At 49.6% G+C, this 21,020-nt stretch overlaps 1 protein-coding gene across 1 annotated transcript; it reads right to left on the bottom strand.

Annotated features, from left to right (window-relative positions):
- Positions 1-2,587: 2,587 nt before the first annotated feature.
- RAD21L1 (RAD21 cohesin complex component like 1) lies at positions 2,588-17,363 on the bottom strand. Its single transcript, XM_086623044.1, has 13 exons — positions 17,220-17,363; positions 15,528-15,657; positions 14,092-14,191; positions 12,754-12,860; positions 12,179-12,364; positions 11,472-11,573; positions 10,058-10,171; positions 8,815-9,044; positions 7,438-7,540; positions 6,523-6,662; positions 5,754-5,843; positions 4,976-5,053; positions 2,588-3,677 (listed from the first exon to the last, which is right to left on the bottom strand). Exons 1-13 carry the CDS (start codon positions 17,361-17,363, stop codon positions 3,462-3,464), a joined length of 1,740 nt encoding a protein of 579 aa, XP_086479170.1. The 3' UTR covers positions 2,588-3,461.
- Positions 17,364-21,020: the final 3,657 nt, after the last annotated feature.

Here is a 21,020-nt window from a genome sequence, read left to right on the forward strand (position 1 = left end):
CCCTGCCCCATGGACCCCTGCCGGCCCCCCGATGCGGAGCGGCGCTGGCAGCCCAGTGCTGCGGCCCGCCTCCCCCCCCCCCCGAGTCTGCAGCCAGAAAGGGATGAGTCACGGCGGCCGCCGGGGCCCCGCCGCCCCCCACCCGCCCCACTCACCTGCGCGGGGCCCCGCCGATGTCCGGGGGGGTCGGGGGGGAGCTCAGCGACCTGGCGAAGAAGGGGAGAGAGCGGGCGGTGAGCGGCGGCTGCGCGGGGCGCGGAGCGGAGCGCGGTGCGGTACCGTGCGGCCCCCCCCGCCCCGCGCCCTCCCCCGCCTCCATCACCTGCGCCGGTCTCCATGGGTGCGGCGGGGCGGCCGGGGAGCGCGGCGGCGGAGGGATGGCGGAGGGATGGAGGGAGGATGGAGGGATAGGAGCGGGGAGGGAGGGAGGGCGGGAGGGAGGAAGGCAGGGATGGAGGGAGGGATGGAGGCAGGCAGGGAGGGAGGGATGAGCCTCGCAGCTGCGTAATTTGCCTCCCTCCTCTGCGCTCTTAAAGCGACGGCGGCGCGGGTGCCCCCCCGCCGGGTTTCCCCCCGTTTCTATGGCAACTCCCTTCTGCCGGGGCGCACCGCTCCCAAATAAAACAAAACAAAAGCCGGTTTTTGAGGTCCCTCCCTGGCGGCGGAGCCCCGCGAGCCGGGGGCTCCGTGCGCCCGGGGCCGGCGGCGGCGGCGGGTCGGGCTCGGCTCTTCTCCCCGCGTAACCCCGGAGGAGGAGGAGGAGGAGGAGGAGGAGGGAGCCGGGGCAGCCCCGCGCTGCAGCCACCCGGCCCTTGGAGCCTCCCATCGTTGTAATTTTCACCTAATTAGTCCAATTCTGGGAGCGTCCGTGCGCCTAATTAATGACGCACTTCCATAAAGTTAAATAACCAAATAAATCAAATCGTTTCAAGACCCTTGGGTCAGGCTGGCAGCGGCGACCCCGCCAGCCGCGGCGTTGGGTGGCACAGCAGCAGGCACCGGCGGAACCGACCCGCTGCCCAGAGCTCGTGTGCGGGGCTGGTTCTCTTGGTGCCCTCCCCGCTCGCTGGGTGGGAAATGGTGGTGGTGACCACTTGGCATGGCCTGTCTCATGTCTCGAGCACGGCCTGGTTGCTCACGGTGCCACCTACACCCAACCTTTCCGAACTCATCCATGAGCAAACACCCAGGCTGAGGCTGCCCGGTGCTTACTGGCACCCACCGAGCGACTTACGCTTGGCACCCGGCAAGCGGCGGGGCCGCGGCTCCGGCTCTGCTCCGCTCACCATGGCCAGGAGCACCCGAGGTTGGTACTGGAGGCTTCTCACTCCAGACTGGGAGAACAGCGAGATGCCCAGCTGTTACTACATGCATGTAACATCCTCCATGTGCCCGTGCGCACACAGAGGAAAGCCGTCCATGCGTCAGCAGTTGCTCCCAGACTGGGTCTGGATCCGAGTCTAACCGGCGAGCACGGGAGTTCTGTAAATACATGTGAATCCTTCTTCCAGGAGAATATGTCCTGCAAGAGTTGCACCTGGTTTTCTCCGATACACAGACTGGTTTCGATGGGTGGATGTCCTGCCTCTCATTTATTCTGGCCTGCCTCCGGCTCGCCTCCAGCCTCCTTTTGTTTCCCTCTTTCCTGGCGAATCCGATGCACAGCCTCTCTCCTTGAGAGGAAAATTAATGAGTTATCACATCGGCTGCCACCGGCGCTGCGCTCACCGTGTGGCGGTGGCAGACATGGCGCAGGCAGCAGCTCTGCCACGAGATGCACAGTCATTTCAGACGGCTTTTGGGGAAGAAAAACGGTTTCTCCTCCCCTCCCCGGCCTGCAGTGCTCAGTTTCCCAGGATGCGTGGCATGGCACCCTGACCCACTGAGCAGGGGGCTCACCGGGAGATGCACCGTGCCGGTGGGCACTAGGTAGAGGTTTCCACTCCTCCCTCTGCCACGGACTCGCTCCCAAGACGCCCCTTTCCTCACCTCGGGTCAGTGCCCAACCCTGAACCAAACTGCCAGGCCTGGCCTCAGCGAGGGGAGGGGAATGAGCTGCTCTTGGAAAAGGAAAATACCGTTTCTTTTGCAGGAAATGGAAAGGTTTTTACCCAACAGGGTCACTTTTCGCTCCCTTACACCCGGAAAAGCAACCGCTTGGAGAACAGTAGTAAAGGCTTCTAGCTTATTTTGTCAAAATTCCTACATGGAAAAAAGAAAACCAACTGTAACAACCCCCCCACCCAGCCAGCCCAAACCCCAGCCCACCCCTCCCTGCCCAGCACAGGGTCTGCGGCCCTTTCAAAGCCTGAGCACACCCCTCGGCATCAATCCCGCCCGTCCCCAAACGCTCCACACGCAAATAAATCGATGCACGACACGAACAGCCCGCGTCAGCCGGACCGCAGGCACAGGGGTGGGACTGAGGTGAGGGAACACCTGGCAAGCCACGATGAGAATGTCATCTGTCCTTTCAAAGTTGAAGAAAATCACCCAAAAACACTGACTCTGGGAAGGTGAACCCAAAGGATGACTTAGGCAGCTGCCAGTTTTGATCCTTCGGAACAAACGCCGACAAGCGAGGAAACATGGTCTTGTGGCTTTTATTGATTTCATATGGAGAGATATCAGCATACTGGTGGCACTGGGATGCTCCGGGGCGCTGAACACACACAGCCATCCCCTGCGGCACAGGTGGGATGCAGCTGACAAACGCTACCTTTACAAAATGACAGTAAAAACATTAAAACTTACCCTAAATTAGCCAAACCCACAAAGAACTAGTAGTATTTCAGTTTAACATCCTTTTTTAAAATAGGTCTGCACATAAATAAAAGTGTTAGTCGTTAAGGAAACACGGTCTGTGAAACGGAACAGCAGGATTTCGAGGGAACAGGATTTCTTCCTGAAGCTCATGTGACTCTTTAGGGATGGTGTAGCTGTCCTCTGCCTGAACACGAGGAAGCGATGCTGGAGACAGCAGCTTGCAAGACCTTAAAATATCAAATACTGAACATTCTTTGAAAGGAATGATTTCAAATAGACTAAATTTTTTCATAAAGAGAGCTGAACAGACTTCTCTTTCTGATGGCGTTAGGTAAGGAACACACACAAGCCCCGCTAAAAATAATTTAACCTCCAAAGCTGGTCTGTAAGAAAAGTTTTTAAGGATTTGCATAAAACCCCTCTCAAGGTAAATCTAAGTAGAATATGTATTTTAGCGATATTTTATTAACAGAATAAGTAACTGCTCATCAGATAAACATCTATATTAAACCCAAACAGACAGGGAACACCTCAGGAACTGACACGGAGGCAGCACACGTGCACGAGCCAGTTACTGGCAGTTCTGGGAGGTGGCGTGAAGGAGAAGGCTCTGCTCAGCGACCGCAGTTTGGCAAGACATTCAGTCATTCCTCCAGGATGTAGATTTGCTCAAAAATGTGGAATAAGCTCTGTTTTTACCAACTTATCTGAATAAGGCATGATGTCAGCGTGTCGAACATGGGGCCGACGGTGGCCGTGATGTCGGCGAAGGGCGCGCTCTGCCTCAGCTCGATGGCCGACTGCTTCTTGAGCGTGAGGAAGATGTAAAACTTGGCCGCCGCTTCTCTCCGGCTGTTTTTCCGACAGAGCTCCCGCAAGCTGAAAGAGCACGCACCGGATCGCTTCAGGTGCTGGGTAAGGGAGACAGGAACACCAGTTAAGTCACTTTCGCTGCCAGTAAAACCAGATCCCACCAAGCCTGAACCGCAGAGCGCTGCGCGGAGTGAGTATTTTCCGCTAGAACGCCTTGGACGGGATCTTGTCTTGGCTTCTGCAGTGACATAAGCAGCTCTGAACATTTTATTGCCACAATATCGCCAGCCCCTACGTATGTTACTAAAATCTCCACGCCCGTGGTTCCACAGAATTCCATGAAGCTGTACTGAGTCACGTGAGGAAGCGCGGCTGTAATGGTTTTCATGATTCAAACCAACAAAAACCACTGCGGACCCAGTTTGTTTTACATCAGCTATAGCCTAGGCAAGTCCAGTCACAGCTAACTAAGGGTTAATATTGCTTGTTCTTAATGGCTACACCTATATGTAAGTATTTATTCATGGGCATTGCACAGAACCTTTGAAACATGCCCACAGAGAATCATTTTTAAAAAGCCCAAGAAGGCTGTGAAGCCCACACTCAGGTTTCTCCCTCGCCTTCCTCCCTTCTCCACTCAGCCACGTGGCACGCTGCACTGGAGAACTGACCTGAAGGGAAAATCACTTTTTGTTGTGGTTTTATTTTTCTACCCACTCCCAACCAGACCAATCCTGGAGCACCAAAACACTCGTCTGGGGCAAAAAGAAAGGAGCAGCACTGTGCCGTTAGGCCAGGAGTTTGGACATTCAGCACCAGAGCAGCCTGTGCTGGCTGCTGTCGATACAGCGCGTCATGTCATACAGCTTCACCAGTTTTACAAGGATTTCTGCAGGAAAAGCAGAATAAGCCTTCCTGATGCTCAATTTCAAGCACCTCGAAAGTGCTGGGGCATTAAAACCTCTTCAGGGTGGTGGTACCAGCTTTCTCTTTAACATAACCCTCACTCGGTTCCCTGGCCAAGAAACAGCTCCAGCAGAGGAATAGCCCAACGGTGGCACCCTGCAGTGCCCAGCTGAGATCTGGCAACCTGCAAGCAGCCAGGAGCTGGGTTTTGTAGGGATACTCCAGAGCATGCTCATAGAAGGAAGAGAGCAAGGGCTTGGCATTACAGCAAACGCTGCCGTGGAAGCAAGCATTTAGAAAATTTTAGCGATTGCAGTAGCTGTGGGAGAGGACACCATGCCAGGCACTCGGAATCCTGGTTTCCTACATAAATATCCAATAAAATGCAGCTACACGCTGCATGGACAGCGTAAGCAGGAGATTTCTGACATGGTCCAACTGAAATCAGCACCTGGTTTCGGCATCTCATGACAAAATCCAGCACTGGTACCTGTAAAGTTTTTAATAACTGAAGAGTTCTTTTGCTCCACCATGTTTCTTGACTGTCTTTGCCGTCCCTCGTGAGCTCCTGGAGAGGAGAGAGAACAGAAGGTTAGACAGCATGTGTAAAAAGTCACTCTCCATGATGATGAAAAGGACACGAGTTCCAGCCTAATTGAAAATCCATCGGGACATCTGGGACCTCTGACAGCTCTGTGGCCGTGCTGGGCTGGGTGAAACAGAGGGAAGGATGCTAACAGGGTTCTTCCCACCACAGAGAGACAGACCAGGTGCAACAGCACGTTCGGGACCATGGAAGTGGCCCCACTGAGCCTGAGGAAGAGCTTCACAGCACGGCGCTGTTCGCCACGACTGGGATTCTGGCAGGATTTGTACCAGTCAGGCGCCAAAAAGGATGTTGAAAAATTTGGCTTTAGGTTTTGGGCTTAACCTCCAAAGCCGACAGGAGAAGTCTGCCCCTGTTTCAGTCTGAGCATCCTCAGGGCCAGTAAGTTCAGAAACTCTTTCCTTCTTGCAGGAAGTAAAATCTCTGAATAAGGAGCTGTTTCCCCCACAGCCTCTGAACGTTGGAACGCACACATCCCCGATTACTACGCCATGAAAGTTTCTGACTGGCAAAACACGTACGAAAGATGATGTTAGTACACCAGGATTCACTGTAAGTGCACGATGCCATCATTTTTCTTTGTTTTTTTTTTTAATATTTCTGAGAAAGAGCACGTTCTGTTCTGAAACAAGGCAGCGCTGCCGGCTGTGAGTGCACATACATTTGGTAACTCCGCTCGCTGCGTCTCAGCTCCGTGGCCCAGCGAACTGTTCCCCAGCGAGGAGCCCTCAGGGAAAGCCGCTCCATCCTCCTGTTCGAACGGAAAGGACCATCAACAGGCAGCACAATTTAAGCACAGAGTGTAATTCTCAATTATATAATTCTGCTCAGAAGATTTATTAGAATAAACGTTTCCCAAAGTGATTTGATAGTTGCTGTTTCTACCATGTCTCTCCTGACAGAGGAAAGGATCTCGCTGCAGGATTCATCCCACAGCTGGATCCACACCTACGGCCTCAGTTCAGGCACAGACCCGACATTTTCTGCTGCCATTAGGTCCAATTCTGTCATTCTTTTTCAACTTTAACGAGCCTCATGTTCTGTAAAGAATGCCCTTTCACGTTAGATGGCAGAAACAGATTGTTATTGCTTGAGTATTTCCTCGACTTGAGACACAAAAGATAATTTTTATCATTTATGAAGATGATTCTCTCTTCAGTAGGAAAAGGCTGTATTTTGTATTGAAGTTCCCTTAATACTTCATGATGAGACTGTAATCTATACTGATTAATAGACATTTTAATTAATAGGTCAATTCATGGTTTGAATCTTCCAAAGTGCCTATAAACAAACCCTCATGACACAAGCTGCCTCTAGCATCCTTTTCAAACACCCATTAGTAATTTCTTATCGTGTTTTACGTGGAACCCTAGCACAAAATTAAACCAATAAATATATTTAGGTCTCTAAAATGGACAGAAACTGCTCACTATAGTTTCACCACAGCCATCAGGAGTTTCGTTTCTGTTCTTCTCTGATGTCAACATAAACAAATCATTTCTGTATTTTCTCTCAGTCTCTGAATCAGCTGGCTCCTGCAGATAACTGGGTTCTTCCACTATCAGCATCTCTGTGTTAACAAAAAACAAGGTTCAAGAGGAAATTACTGTGAATCTCTGTCCTTAAAAAAAAAAAATAAATAAAAAATGAAAACCAAAAATCACACCCTAGTTTAGGAATCTTTGAGAGCAAGAGCCAGAATGAGTAAAATATCGAATAAATATCATTCCCAATAGGACCACGGAAGAAGAAGCAGCTTTCAAGAGTTTTTCCTTTTCTAAAAGTTGACCTTTATGGACTTGCAGGAGGTGGTTTGGTTGGTTAACTTCTGAGGCAGCCATACAGGTTATATTTCTAACATCGCCTTCTCAGGAGTGCTAAAATGGAACATTTCTTCTTGCTTGGTATTAACTAAAACACAGTCTTCAAGATACAAATATAAGTTATTCACAGGAATTTGGAAATTTGGAGAGTGGTTTGTTTAAACTCAAGTGGGAAGCTTGTTTTTTTTTTAAAAAAAAAAACAACAAACAAACCTGCAATTTGGTAGACAATTAGAGAAACCAAAAGTGAAACTAAAAATACCTCCTTATGCCACAAGGAAGAAAAAGTCTCACATTTCATTTCTGATCTAAAGAACAAAAGCAGCAAAGTACTTATTAAAAAAAAAAAAAACACCACACCACCAACATTCTTTTTAATAATTAACAGACAATTTCCTCAACATTTAACTTTTTTGTCCTTGGTTCTGCAGAATACTGCACAAACGCCATGCCTCTCAAACATCATGTAAAACAAAATATTTTCTAACAGCTAATTCTGCAACAACAGAATTAAAAGATTACCTGTGGTATCTTGCTCTTTTCTTGTTTCTTCCATTCCAGACTCCTTCTGTACTGCATTTCTTCTTGTCTTAAATCCAGGGCTCTTGAAGCATTTTGCAAACAACTGAAAACAACATTTTTATTTGCTTGCTTTCAGAAGATCATGTTAGAGTATTTGTAAACATCAACACAAAGGCACGAATATGAGCTGTATATTAATTACTGCAACCTGAGATTTAGGGATTTGAATTAGGTCATTCTGAAAACCTGCAATTTTTAATTTTTTTTTTTTAAGTAACAGCCTTCTGCAGCTTCAACTTTGGCAGCGAACTCCATGAAGAAACATCTTGGCAACAGCTTGGCTCATTTTTGCTTGGGATTAAAGAAAGCAACGCCTGCAGCTACCTGTGTGCGGATTTCTCTCCCCGTGTACTGGTGTGCGACTGTTTTTCATCCTCATAAAGAACGAGCTGTAATTCTGCACCTCGACTCTAAGTGGTGAAGCTGTGCTGCTCTAAGGAACCTGAGGAGCTGCTTGCCTGCAGACCCTGCCTCCCACGACAGAAGAAACACGGTGCAATTAATACAAGGCTGCTGCTCAGGGTTTACACCGTATCTTTCTGCACCACCTTGTATATACGTTGATTTCTCGTTTGTCTTATCGCCAGCTCTAACCTTACAGCTTCTTTGAATGGTCTGTGGGATAACACGCAGGGGCACGAGAGGCTTTGATAGATCATGTTTCCACGAAACAAGTAGGTCTGTCTGATGCAAAAAGAGCAGTAAGGTCCACAGCCACAGGAACCCTTCTAGCCAAAGTGACAGAGTGACCCTCTGAAAGGCAAGTCCCTGACTGCTCTCCAGCTGGAAGCTTGATCTCCGATTGGGAAAGCACAGAAGAAACTGGCATACCATCTTTCCAAAGCCATTAACGGCATTGTACTAATAATGTTTAAGCCTGATGTACCTTAAAGTGAATGTAGAAGAAATACGCGATCTCATATTGATTACGGGGCAGAAACAAACCAGAAAACGATAAAACAAAGTAGAAAGTGGAAAAGAAATGGACAGAAATCTACAAAGTTGTGTATTAGTGTTCGACCACTCAGGTGCCAGTATGCAAAGTGAAACATCAGCTGTCGAGTTTCTGTGCCGTTTATTACTTCTCGTTGGAGTGCTGGAGCTTAAAGCCGTGAGCTCTCCAGATGGTCCTTCTGATGAAGCCATTAGTGGTGAGCATGCAAATAATCATTGGGTGTCCAGCTGAGCTGTGCTGCAAAACACCTTCAGTGGTGCTACGCAGGTGCAGCTGGCCAGGACTTCACGTAAAACCAGGTCTGCCCAATCTCCCCACAATCTACACAGTGGCCTAAAAACCTACGAGGAATTGAGCGTTACCCTTTGCAGCTCCGCGTGCACCACAGGCTGTGCAGCGTGGGACAGGAGTTTATCCACACTTCCTGATTCCTTCCACATCATTATTTTTTTCGTTGGGGGTGCCAGGTCTAATGTGGTGAGGATGTCTGTGCAGCTCTTAAGTTGGTTGTAGATGGTGTTGCAGCTCAGCTCCTTGTTTACATCCACAAGCAACTTCCTCTTTCTTTTTGTTTTCTTCCTCTGGGTAACAGCTAAATAGAGCAAGTAATTATTTTTTTAAAAAAGAAAAAAGTCTAATAAGGTCTGTTTACAGAACACTTAAGCACATAAAAAGCACTGTGAATCAAACAGGCAGGCTGCTGACCTCTTGAAACACCGCACAGACTTGACAATCAAAGTACAAGTGCATGGGCCATTTCTCCAAAAGTTTTCATCAAGTAAACTCTTTGCATGCTTGTACAGGAAATTCACACACACTTAATTACAGAAGACATATGGCTATTGCACTAAAGAACCGGGAACACGAGGACTTCATGAGAACACGTGATCCACCAACGAGACTGAATAAGCTATCTTTAATCCATCAGGAAGTTAATTGTTCCAAGGATCGCTGAGGTACTCAACAGGTTTCATTCCCTCATAATTAATATCTGTATTTGTCACTTTAATCGTTTAGCAATTTAATTAAGATGCACATAGTAAATGTAGAAGAGAGACCTGGATTGATGTTATAGCCGTAACTTCCTGAATATTATTTTGGCAGGCTGGAAAATTCCAGTGTTCTAAATATTAGTGTCAATGTGAGCTTGTTTATTTGCTCACAGCCACCAACGTGGTAGGTGACATTTAGATTCACCCGCAGAAGAAATGGAACATTGTTCTTTATGGATCTTTTTAAAGTTTAACATTCACAAAACAAACTTTTACAAAGGCCTGGAAGTTTTAAGGTCGTTATTTTACACATCAAAATCGCTGATGTGTCACTAGCAATAAAAGTTTGTCAGCTGAAGCTCCAGTAATGCTCATGAACAGGCCAGGCTCACGCCGCGAGGTACGTGAAAGAAACTGTAAGCAGAGATTTGGGCAGATCAGATGAGTAACCCACTATTGTTTTGTAAAATAGTTCCCACAAAACAGAACTCTGACAGCAGGAGCAGGTGAACTGTAAAGTGAGAATAATCTGGTGTGCAAATGTTTTCACTAACAAGAAGAAAAACAAACCTCCTAATGCAAACATTCGGCAAGAAGCTGGTCAGGTTCTCACCTGTGTCATCAACTGGCTCAAGCACAAATCCTTCTTCTGCTCTCAACAAAAGTATCGTGTCGTTCGCCAGGCGACCGACTTCCTGCACCGCGGTGTCTGCGCAGCTGGACTCAACTACAAGAAAACCCAGCAAATAATCCAAATCAAAAAGAGTTTACGAGATGGAATAATGTCTCAGTCTCATGACGCAGAATGATATCGGACCAAAAAATCAGAATGAGAAAACTATGATTTTGTCTGTAATCTCACAACCACTTTAACCAGTAACAACTGGCACTGCTGCTGCTCACATTCCACGCTTCCCTCTGCTGAACCTGTATGACCAGGTGGCGGAACAGCCTGAAGAACCGATCTGGAGGAACACCCACCTGACAAAACGTGTTTAGGGGAAAAGTGTTTGGTTTCAATTCGTATCTGTTTCCAGCTCCAGGCAACTGCGTGGCAGTGTGGTCATTTCTGCCAACACGAACGGAACAGGGAGTACCAGGACCAGGGCAAGGAGAGGCGAGTGCTGCTGTTTCCCTCTAAAGCTGTTCCAGATTATTCAGCTTTAAAGTAACAGTGTGATGGGGGTATAAGGGCTTACGATACTAAAAACAAATTAGTTTATTTCAGCCTGGAGAAGAGAAGGCTCCGGGGGGATCTTATTGCAGCCTTCCAGTACCTAAAGGGGCTACAGGAAAGCTGGGGAGGGGCTTTTTACAAGGGCGTGTAGTGACAGGACAAGGGGCAACGGCTTTAAACTGAAAGAGGGGAGATTTTGATTGGATCTAAGGAAGAAATTCTTCCTTCTGAGGGTGGTGAGGCACTGGCACAGGTTGCCCAGAGAAGCTGTGGCTGCCCCATCCCTGGAAGTGTTCAGGGCCAGGTTGGATGAGGCTTTGGGCAAACTGGTGTAGTGGAGGGTGTCCCTGCCCATGGCAGGGGGGTTGGAACTGGATGGTCTTTGAGGTCCCTTCCAGCCCAAACCAGTGTGTGATTCTATGATTCTGTAATATCAAACCGAAAGAAGACCAACACCACCTTTATGAACTACTAAAGTGCGTCACTGAAATACAAAGCCAGAAATACTCGTAGGTAAAGTTCAAAGTTAACAGCACACCCTTGTTGAGTTTCCTTTCCCTACAAAAGCAGTTATCACACTGCCTGGGCAGCAGAGTGGAGCAACAGCGTATCCACCAGGAGATCCCACAGAAGTGTTCCTAAGCAACGTCCAGTTACAAACCTGGAATCCCCAGGTCAAATTAAACTATCCCTAAAATGGTGGATGAAGCATGCTAGGAAAAAAGCAAAAGATGTGACTAAAGGAAAAAGGCACGGAATACTACACAAAGCTGAATGTGAGCAGCTTTAGACATTCCCAGAGGAACGGAGGGTTGGTGTGAGTAAGGCGGAGCGGGCACCGCCGACTCACTGGCTGCACTGTTCTCCGGCAGATCTTGTGACAAAGGATGTTCTTGCTCCATGTCATGAAGGTCTTTATCTACGCCGCTCTGCTCATCCCTCAGCAGGATTTCTGAAACACAAAATGCACCGTTTTCGTCATCCCAAGCCTTAGCAGTCACGAACCAGCCTGATACAGCCTAAAGTTCCTTACGTAAGGTTAGGTCTGTGTAAAGCAAAAAAGCTCTGCTTCCACAGATGGCTGGCAATGGTCCGTCTGCCTTCGACAGTACAAAAAGAGAACGCTAGTCTGAATAGTGAGATTTCCACCTTTTCTTTGAAAAGTATGATACTGATATTCTTTAAAAGTTTGCGTAAATCCTCTAAAGCATGAAGATGCAGAAGCTGCTTTGCTGCCTTTGTTATTACAACAATACAGATAAAAACGCTGCAGTATTTCACCTTTGGAAATACAAATTAAATTGTTAAACATTAGGTATAAATTGAATGCCTTTAATTCTAAAAAACTGAAATATCTTCTTTAATACAATTTTACTTGGCAATGTCTAAGTGATCATAGATGTAACGACAAGTAGGGAAAAAAGGAAGTGTGAAAACAACAAAAAATACAGAATTTATGTTCGAGACCAACCACTTTCATGCCGTCTTGTTCGTTTTCCTGTAAGACTAAAAATGCTTGGAAGGAAACCAGCTCTGTTTATTGGTGGGGAACCTCACCAATCATATCTGCAGCATCCCCCTCGTCTCCAAAGCAGTCGTGCTCAAAGCGGTGAGTATCTCCACGCAGTGCAGACGTGTCTCCACTCACGCTCGCAGAGTTGTGGTCGGCCACGAGACTGTTACTGCTCGTTAAGACGCCACCGGCAGCGCGGCTCTGCGTTCTTGGTGCATCTGGTTCTTCATCTGAATAAACACAGAATTTCTGCTGCTTCACCTGCCCGAGTGTTTGAAACGCATGTTTACCCATTTCCTAATTTTTCAAATAATTTGTAAAAGATTGTCAGATATCCCATGCCTCAAATGGAATAAGTCGTGAACAACTTTAGCTAATTCAGTAAAAAGCAGAAAATGTTGGGTTTGATTCTCAGTCTCCAATATTATGTTACTTAGGCAGAGTACTTACACAAGAATTTAAGTATAAGATAGTAAGACAGGCCAATTAGCACAAGTATGAAGCAAATGCACTTTTAATAATAGCTTTTTCACATGTGGCAAGGACTCAGGCTGTATAAAATGTTGCACAAAACACACTTTTGCTTATGGAATATTTCTAATTTCTCAACTTCTCTCACCAAAGATTCTATCACAGAGAAGTATATTGCTTTCGTAATCCTCTGTAAGTGTGATGTCTTCAGCTCTGCTCTGATTCAAGGTAAAATGTTCAGCAACGTCAATGGCACTGATGAAAAAAACATTATACAAAATATAGGGTGAACTGAAACCCATTGACCGTTTCGCTGGAATGAACATGAAAACTTGTTTCTAAACAGTCTTCAATTCTAACATTTTATCGTAAACCCCCAAAAGAGCTTCTCTTTCCTGTGGCATTGGAAGTACCCCAGCGATCCTCACTTCTGTGGAGAGAGGACAACTGCTCCCCAAAGCTGTTTGTGTTCAAGGCACTTAAGGTTTTATGGATAAAGTTCACACAAAGGATCCAAAGCAGACATATTTATAAGGACGAGGGAAGCACCCATCCTCCTCTCCGTGTTCCGCATTTCTCCGCTCTCTTTTGCAAGGAAACTTGGGCTTGTGTGAATTTGTTCACATCCAAGCCCTGCTATCCACCAGACACTTGTCACAGAGAAAGCATCGAACTGGTGTAACACCATCATCTGTAAATGGGACACACGAACCCTTTGGGTAGGCACGAAGGCACACTCACAGAGTTGGCACACTTGAATTTACGTGTATTACGTCACAGAGGTACTTACAAAATGCTACACACTTACAGATCCCAACAAACTGCATTTATGACGAGGTATAGGGGGAACCTCATCTGTTATTCTGGACCGTTGGGGGCATCAGAGCCATCAGAAGCACGTCCTGGCCTCTTGCTTTTGATCAGTTTTTCTATGTTAATGCTGACTTGGGTCAGAAAAGCCAAAGAAACATGCTGGCTTTTCATGGCGAGCCAAGCTGACTACTGCTGGTAAAACAGCCCAGCCCCAAAGAGCGAGGGAGCAGAAATGAAATGCAGTTACACAGGGGAACAGTGCAACACTGCGGGGTCACCAGCCAGAGCTCCCTCGGTCTGACAACAGGAGTCACACTAACTTTTACTAACTTACACTAACTATCTGCTAACTTACACTAACTTACACAAATTTTTGTATCTGCTCTTGAGGCCAGTAAGTTGTTTGCAGGCTTCACTCAGACAATTTAGAATTAGAAAATCCCCAAGTCTAAGTTCAATACATAACTTCATTGTAAAGGTCTGTTGATTTAACAGGCTTTGAGGAACTCTACAAAAGGACAATCCCTGTGACTTGTAAAGCTGACTCGGAATTTAGGAGGACTCAGTTGTCAAATCAAAACTATTCCATCTGAGTCTTGATCAGGTAACAGCAAGGATATCTTTTACTTCGGAAAACACTAAAGTAATGAATAAAAACTAGGGAAGCATTTACTTTAAATCAGGTAGTGGTGTCTCAAAATCATGAAATTCTTCAGGTAACGTAATGGACTGATAAGCGGCCTCAAAGTTCTCTTCTGGAAGGTCAACGAGTCCTAAAAGACACAGACCACATAACAAAATAAGTGTCAATAAAATAAAAGTAATGTTCTCTCTAGTAGGTATAGTAAGACCATAAACCTGTCAGGGAGGCCTGCTGCCACTCTAAATAACAGAGAGGTAAAGCTCGGGCACTTTGTCAACAGGACTCCAAAGTGCAATTAAAATCCGTAATTTACACGTACTTTAGAGCCATGTTTTTTACAGACAGATGCAGAAGAGTTTGCTGACACAGGACGTGAAATACTGTAGATACACCAGGGTTACGAACAGCTGCTTTAAGTCCCTGGAAGATTCTCACAGCTGACATTTAGCCTTGAGTCGTTCGTACCACTTCAAGTGAATTATTGCGTTTTCTTTTGCTCCCCAGTGCCTGCCTAACGCTGTCCTCCAGCATCAAATAATCGTGAGGTGAGACAGCAAAGACTTGGTAGTCAGAGAATCCTGGAACAATTCAGGTGAGAAGGGATTTCTCAAGGTCATCTAATCCAACTTTTAGCTCAAAACAGGATTAGTTTCTAAGTCAGATCACTTTTGTCGATTTCTGCCGATGGAGATTCCACAGCACCCCTGGACAGCCTGGTTCAGCATTTTACCACTTCCACTGGGAATTTCCCCCCCCCCACTTTATATCTAGCTGGAGTCTCCCTTGCCGCAGTCGTGACCATTGTGTCTTGTTCTTGTGCTGTGCAGTCCTCTGTGAGCTACTCAGTATCTATTCAAAATAGATAAGTACTCTGTACTTATCTTAAGTGTTTCTTCTAGAGATTTCCAAATATTTACAAATATTAACTAACTAATCATGTTCCTGTCCTCCAGAATAACGCAGAGTAGGTATTCACTATTCTGCAAACAGTCCAGGCCAGCAACAGATGCTGGTGTCCTGGTCTTAGCCTTTTTTTAGACAACAGTGCCTCCTCGTTTGGTGCCTAAGCACGACAAACGTACAGCCCGTTGGAAAAGGATCCAGTCATCCTGCTCCCCTCGCGCTGGCTACATGGCTGGAGCTCAAAGCACACTGTCAGATCTGGCACTAACACACTGTTAGACATGTTGTTGGTGTCAGCAGAAATTAAAATTAATTATCTAGCAACAGAGGCTGAATTCAAGCTTCTTCTCCTAAGACCACTTAAGATACTGCTGCTTTTAAAGGACTCAAAGACCTGAAATGGCATTAAATTAAGCCAAACTCCACATCCACAGTAGGCACCAATGAATTCAATATCCTTTGGGATCAATAACGTGTATTTAACAGAAATAACCAAAATTAACTTTTAAAATAAGAGCTGCAAAGGACACATGGAAAAAAAAAAAGTAGAATTCCATACATACCAGGGCGAAAGGCTGTCTTCATTTTTGTCAAAGCCTCACTACAGTCTGCCAAGAGGTACTTTGCTTTCCTGTGGTAAATACGCACCACTCCTAGGAGCAAGTGTCCAGAGGTTCGCAGAGCTATTGTAAACTTGGGTGATTTAAAAAAGGTGTTTAGGAGTTAGTATTTTCGGCAAAAAACATTAAAATGAAAATATGACACAGTAGTAACAGAGTTCCAGTAACATAGACCAGTACAGAGCTCTACGAAACTCCACAGAATTATCAGATCCACTGATACAGAGGATCGTAAACAGAAATGGATTTTCAGGGCCAGGAACTTCTAGTTGCTTCAGTTCCTAGACCCTGCCAGGTGAAGTACGACTCCTGAACTGATGCTCTTCCTTCATCTAAAACACCTCAGCCGACTGCCAGCCAACAGCATAACACATCCGGAAACGGAAAGTGCCTGCACACATTCTGGTATTCGACGCTTTGGTTACTCCAGTGAGCAGACACCATACCAGCTGTGCCCTTATTTATGCAACTAAAGGCCGTAACTATGCCCTTATTTCTGCAGAGTCTTCCTGCACTGAGCACGCTCCATGTGGTCATGCTGGTGCTAGACAGGACAGCACACCAGGGAAAGCAGAGGATACTCAACTAGTACCTCTTGGAAAACACTTCCAAATAATATTATTTAAACAACACTGAGTTTAATCATAACCCACGCAAGACAGACAATGAAATTCGGGCTACCAAATATCAAGCAGGTCTTTTCATGGAGAAAACAAAAAAAATCTGCTTGTGCCAGCTGGAAGCCTTGGATCTCCTGAGCCGACTAGTGACAGCACAAAGTGTCGCTCACCGTTCCCTCGGATGCAATCGCGACGGCGAGGCCAAGGACTGAGTCACGGTACTCGGCTGCCTGCATCCGTGCTTGCTGGGGTCATACCTGATCCGTGACACGCAGAGGGCTCCAGCCTCTGGGACTGCTCATACGCAGCCTCCCATGAGGACTACGTATGCTTAATTATATATTTAATGGCTGATAATGGAGGACCTGGAAGAAGTCCACTGGAAGTGGAAGGATGGCAACAATATGTCAAAGTTGTTTATTATACGATCAGCAAAAGCATTCTCCTCGGATGGTCTGTGTACAATTCCGCAGCAGTTTTCTTAGTCCCTTGACTTTGGTTAAGCAGCAGAATTTTTGATCTTTTTCAGACAACTTCCTCAAATACCAGCATTTCCCAAATCCTGTTCAACAGCTGGTGCTCAGTCTCCCAAGACAGACCAGTGCTACCACACCGCACCCCACTGACGGGCTCCTGCTGCCTCATGAGCCGCTCAAACCCACGTCCCGTGATCCCGCGGTGCCCACAGAGCCCTCCCTGGAGCTCTACCGATGCGCGGAAAAATATGTGGGAATATATCGTGGTAACATTTTCTTACACTGTGCATAAACGTACGCCACAGATCTCCAGGAGTAAAATAGCAAGTAAAAGATTCATGCAACTGTCGGATGGAGATTTTATCTGAGAGAGGATTGAATAAAATCAGAGTCGGTGTTTACCTCGCACTGGTTTTCAAATAGCCACAAATTTGTCCTAAAGTGAGTCTCCACGATAGCAACAGTCCTGTTCCCTACGAGACACGAACGCCTCTACCCCAGACCTTTGACCAAAGACACCTTCTCGTTTAACGTCATACCTTTGGCGAGATGATCTTTTCAACGCTAGTCTCTAAATTGCACTCAAATATATGTGCTTTGGTGAGCTTCTTCTCCCAGTGGGCAGCGAGCCATATTTTGGCCAACGGCCCGCGCTTGTTGACCAGCAAGTGCATGTCGAACATGGCGCCTGGGCCACGGCTCGCGGCCAGCCCGCCGGCCGCCTCCCCGGGCGCTTCCCCTTCCAGCGGGAGAAGGGTCCTGAGGCACGATGAGGGGAGAGGGATTTAGTGGGATCTGAGGGGATGGGGGCACCCAGCCGGGCGCTGAGGGGACAAGGAGATTTAGCAGGACCCAAGAAAATGGCGGGACCCAGCTCAGCCCTGAGGGGACAGGGGGATTTAGCGGGACCCAAGAAAATGGCGGGACCCAGCTCGGTGCTGAGGGGATTGAGGGGATTTAGCGGGACCCTGAGGGGATGGGGGCACCCAGCTGGGTGCTGAGGGAATGGGGGGATTTAGCGGGACCTGAGAAAATGGCAAGACCCAGCTCAGCGCTGAGGGGATGGGGGGGATTTAGCGGGACCCAAGAAAGTGGCGGGACCCAGCTCAGCGCTGAGGGGACGGGGGGGATTTAGCAGGACCTGAGGGGATGGGGGCACCCAGCTGGGCACTAAGGGGATGAGAGGATTTAAGGGACCCTGAGGGGCTGGGGGGATTTGGCGGGACTCTGAGGGGACGAGAGGATTTCAGAGGAGCTGAGGGGATGGGGCGACCCCACTGGGAGCTGAGGGGACAAGGGGAATTTAGTGGGATCTGAGGAGATGGGGGGCCCAGGCGGGCACTGAGGCAATGGAAGGGGGGGGGATTTACCGGGATCCTGACGGGATGGCGCTGAGGAGGTTTAGTGGGGCCCTGAGACGAGGGGCCCCAGCGGGCTCCGAGCGGGCTGGAGGGGATTTAGCGGGCGCTGAGGGGACGCGGGGGGGATTGAGCGGGGCGCGGGGCCGGCGGCGGTTCCCTGCGCGCTCCCGCTGAGGCGGGGCTGGGGGGGTGCGGGTGCGCGCGGCGGCGGGAGCGCGCGCTGCGCGCCGCTCCGCTCCCCGCTGCCGACCCGGCGCTCCCGGGGGCCATAAATACACCCCCGCTCCTTCCCGGGGCTCCCGGGGGCCATAAATACACCCCCGCTCCTTCCCGGGGCTACCGGGGCGCACGGCGCTGCCCGGCTCGTTGGAGGTTGCTGTGAATGGAGAGCACCTCCCCAGCGCTCTCCTCCTCCTCTTCCTCCCGACCTCTTTTGCCCTTGACATTTTAAAATCCCGCCCGGGAGGTACCGCTCCATCTCCTTCTCTGCAGCTCCTGCGTAGCTCTGGGCATGTTTGATAAACTGTGTTGGTGAAGGAAAACAAACAAACAAACAAACAAACAACACAAAAAAAAAAGAGCTTCCGATCTGCTGCCTGGGCAGAGGGATAAGGGTGAAGGTGCGCAGTGCCCGCCCGTGCCAGCCGCAGCCACCACCGAGCGGAAAAGGCAGCGTGTTTGCACACTTACACGTCATCAGGCAGGAAAAAACCGAGTGTGTCAGCCCTCTGTTGGTGTTTCTGTGCTGGGCTTTACGTTCAGGCAGAGCACAGCGAGCCTCCTGGCGCGCCCGAGCCACAGCCTGGCACATCAGCTGGTGCCACATCACAAGGCACCTGTGGTTTTCCCCATCTCGCCGGCGGCCTGGGGTCAACTGAAGATAATTAGATCTCAATTATCACCAGGAAAGTTTTGAGCCTCTTCCCAGCACAGGTCTGCAGCTGGTCACGGCGGAAGGCAGAGCTCTGACCCGCTGGCTGCCTTTGGGCACAGCTGGTACCCTGGGCTAGGACGTTGCTGTCTGGGGAGGGAGAGGGGGGTTCTGCTATGAAACACCCTTGGAGCGATGCATCCCCAGTGGGGACCTGGAGGAGCCCCCCATGAGCCCCAAAGCAGCCATCCACCGCCCTTGCAAGGGCATCGAGCCTGCCCTGGCACCCAGCACCTGTGAGAGGGAAATGACCCGTGCCGGTGCCCGGCTGTGCCGGCTCTAGCCCTCCCCAGTGCTGAGGCCGATTTCCAGTGCCGGGGTGCAAAACCAGCCCTGCTTCCCTCACTGGTGGCAACAGCTCCCAGGGGCAGTTTGCAGAATCAGAAACCCCATGGGCAGCTGGCGCTGCGTGTGCGTCCTCGTGTGCACGGAGAGCACTGGGGTGCCATGTCCGTGGCACACAGGGACCAGCCGTGCCAGGAGAGGCGGCTGTAATGTGCCAGGCACCTCCGGTCCTTGCAAACCTCTGGATCTCCCCGCCGATGCGGAGCCAGCGGCTGGCTCCCAAATTGCTTGGCTGCTTTTTCCCTGACCTCCGAGTCACCTTGAGCCGTGCCGGCTTGGGCGTTCGCTCTGCCATGGGATGCTGTGAATACTAAGGAGGCAGGAATGAAACTTCACCTCCGTGGCGAGGCTGGAGCAGGGTCGGCACTGCCAGCGGGCACTGGGCAGCCGCGGTAACAATGCACACTCCAAAACCGGGCTGTGCTGCACGGGGGTGCACTGGAGGGACCAGCAGGACAGAGATGTGTCCACAGCCCTCCCAGCTCCCTCCCGTTCCTGCTCCCGCTGTCTCCTCCGCTGTCTCAGGGCTCTGAGTTGCTGTCCCTCTCATTTAATCATTTTGGCCGAGCAGCAGCATGTCCCCCTCCCCGGCAGCCCCGTCCCGCTCCCTCACCCCGCTCCATCTCCCAGGCTCCCTCCGTCCCTCCTCTTTCCGTTTCTTTCCAAGCCTTCAGTCTCTCCCCTCCAATGCTCCTGCAGATTCATTGTGAATTTTGGCAGCACTGTCTCTGACCTTGGCCGTCTCCCTCCTCTCTTTGCTCCTGCGTTGGCAGCATAGATCTTGGCTGTCTCCATCTCTCCTCCCCTCCCTCGGTGCCAGCGCCCAGGGATGGAGCGGCCCTTGCCAGTCCCCAGCCCCACGCTCAGGGCCAGGCTGGAGAAGGCTTCCGGGCTGCCCACCCTGCACCCTCCAGCCCTTCAGAGGCCCGAGGCCATCTCCCAGCTCCCACCCAGCCCAGGCAGTGGGACCCAGGGGCAGCACAGCGAAAGCAGTGATGTGTGCAGGATGCATCTCTCCGCCTCATCCATTGCAGGTGTCCTCTCGAGCATGTCTGTGGGTTTGGGGTGCAGGAGCACCCCCCTGGGCAGCACGGCACCCTGACCCCGCGGCAGAGCATGGCACGGACCCGACTGCCACACCAGCTGCCTCCATGCTGGCAAGCTCATCCCCGTGGCCGTAGGAAGGCAGGTGGGAGCCATGGCACAGGGGGCACTGCCTTTGCCCGCCAAGCCCCCAGCCTCAGCACCCCGAGGGCTCCTGGGTGCATCGTCAGCCGTGGGGCTTGGGTGCCCCAAAATGGAGGGCTTGACCACGGCTCTGCTCAGGGGCAGGCCGGCAGCATTCCTGTTTTTCCCAGGGAACTGAGTGATGCATGAGGCAGCAGTCCCCAGCGCTGGCACGTTCTCCTCCCAGCCCTGCTCCTGCCCGCCCGTCTGTTCGCAGGGATGCACCCGCCTGCTCCAGATCCATCTTTTCCTGCTGATTCGGGACAATCTGTGTCCCGTGACCTACTTGTCTCCAAGCATCTTCTGCCTTCCCGCGGAGTGGGTTGGAACTAAAGCTTCTCTAAATGTGGTTAACGTGTCAGGATGCACTTACATTTATTTTTAATTCTGCTTCCTTCTCGGCCCACTTCTGGATGCGTCCCTGGGGACGCTGTGCTGGGAAGCTGCTGCGTTTCAACACAGCGCAGTAAGAGGAG

Source organism: Tauraco erythrolophus, chromosome 18, assembly GCF_009769465.1.
Source record: "Tauraco erythrolophus isolate bTauEry1 chromosome 18, bTauEry1.pri, whole genome shotgun sequence".
Taxonomy (NCBI): Eukaryota; Metazoa; Chordata; class Aves; order Musophagiformes; family Musophagidae; genus Tauraco; species Tauraco erythrolophus.

What these genes read in the sequence shown, in the direction of transcription:
- RAD21L1 (XM_086623044.1), bottom strand. Translation starts at nt 17,363, where the DNA reads ATGTTCGACATGCACTTGCTGGTCAACAAGCGCGGGCCGTTGGCCAAA. An exon ending in AAAAGATCATCTCGCCAAAG is followed by an intron (nt 15,658 to 17,219) that starts GTATGACGTTAA and finishes AAATCACCCAAG; the next exon opens with TTTACAATAGCTCTGCGAAC. An exon ending in GAAGACAGCCTTTCGCCCTG is followed by an intron (nt 14,192 to 15,527) that starts GTATGTATGGAA and finishes TGTGTCTTTTAG; the next exon opens with GACTCGTTGACCTTCCAGAA.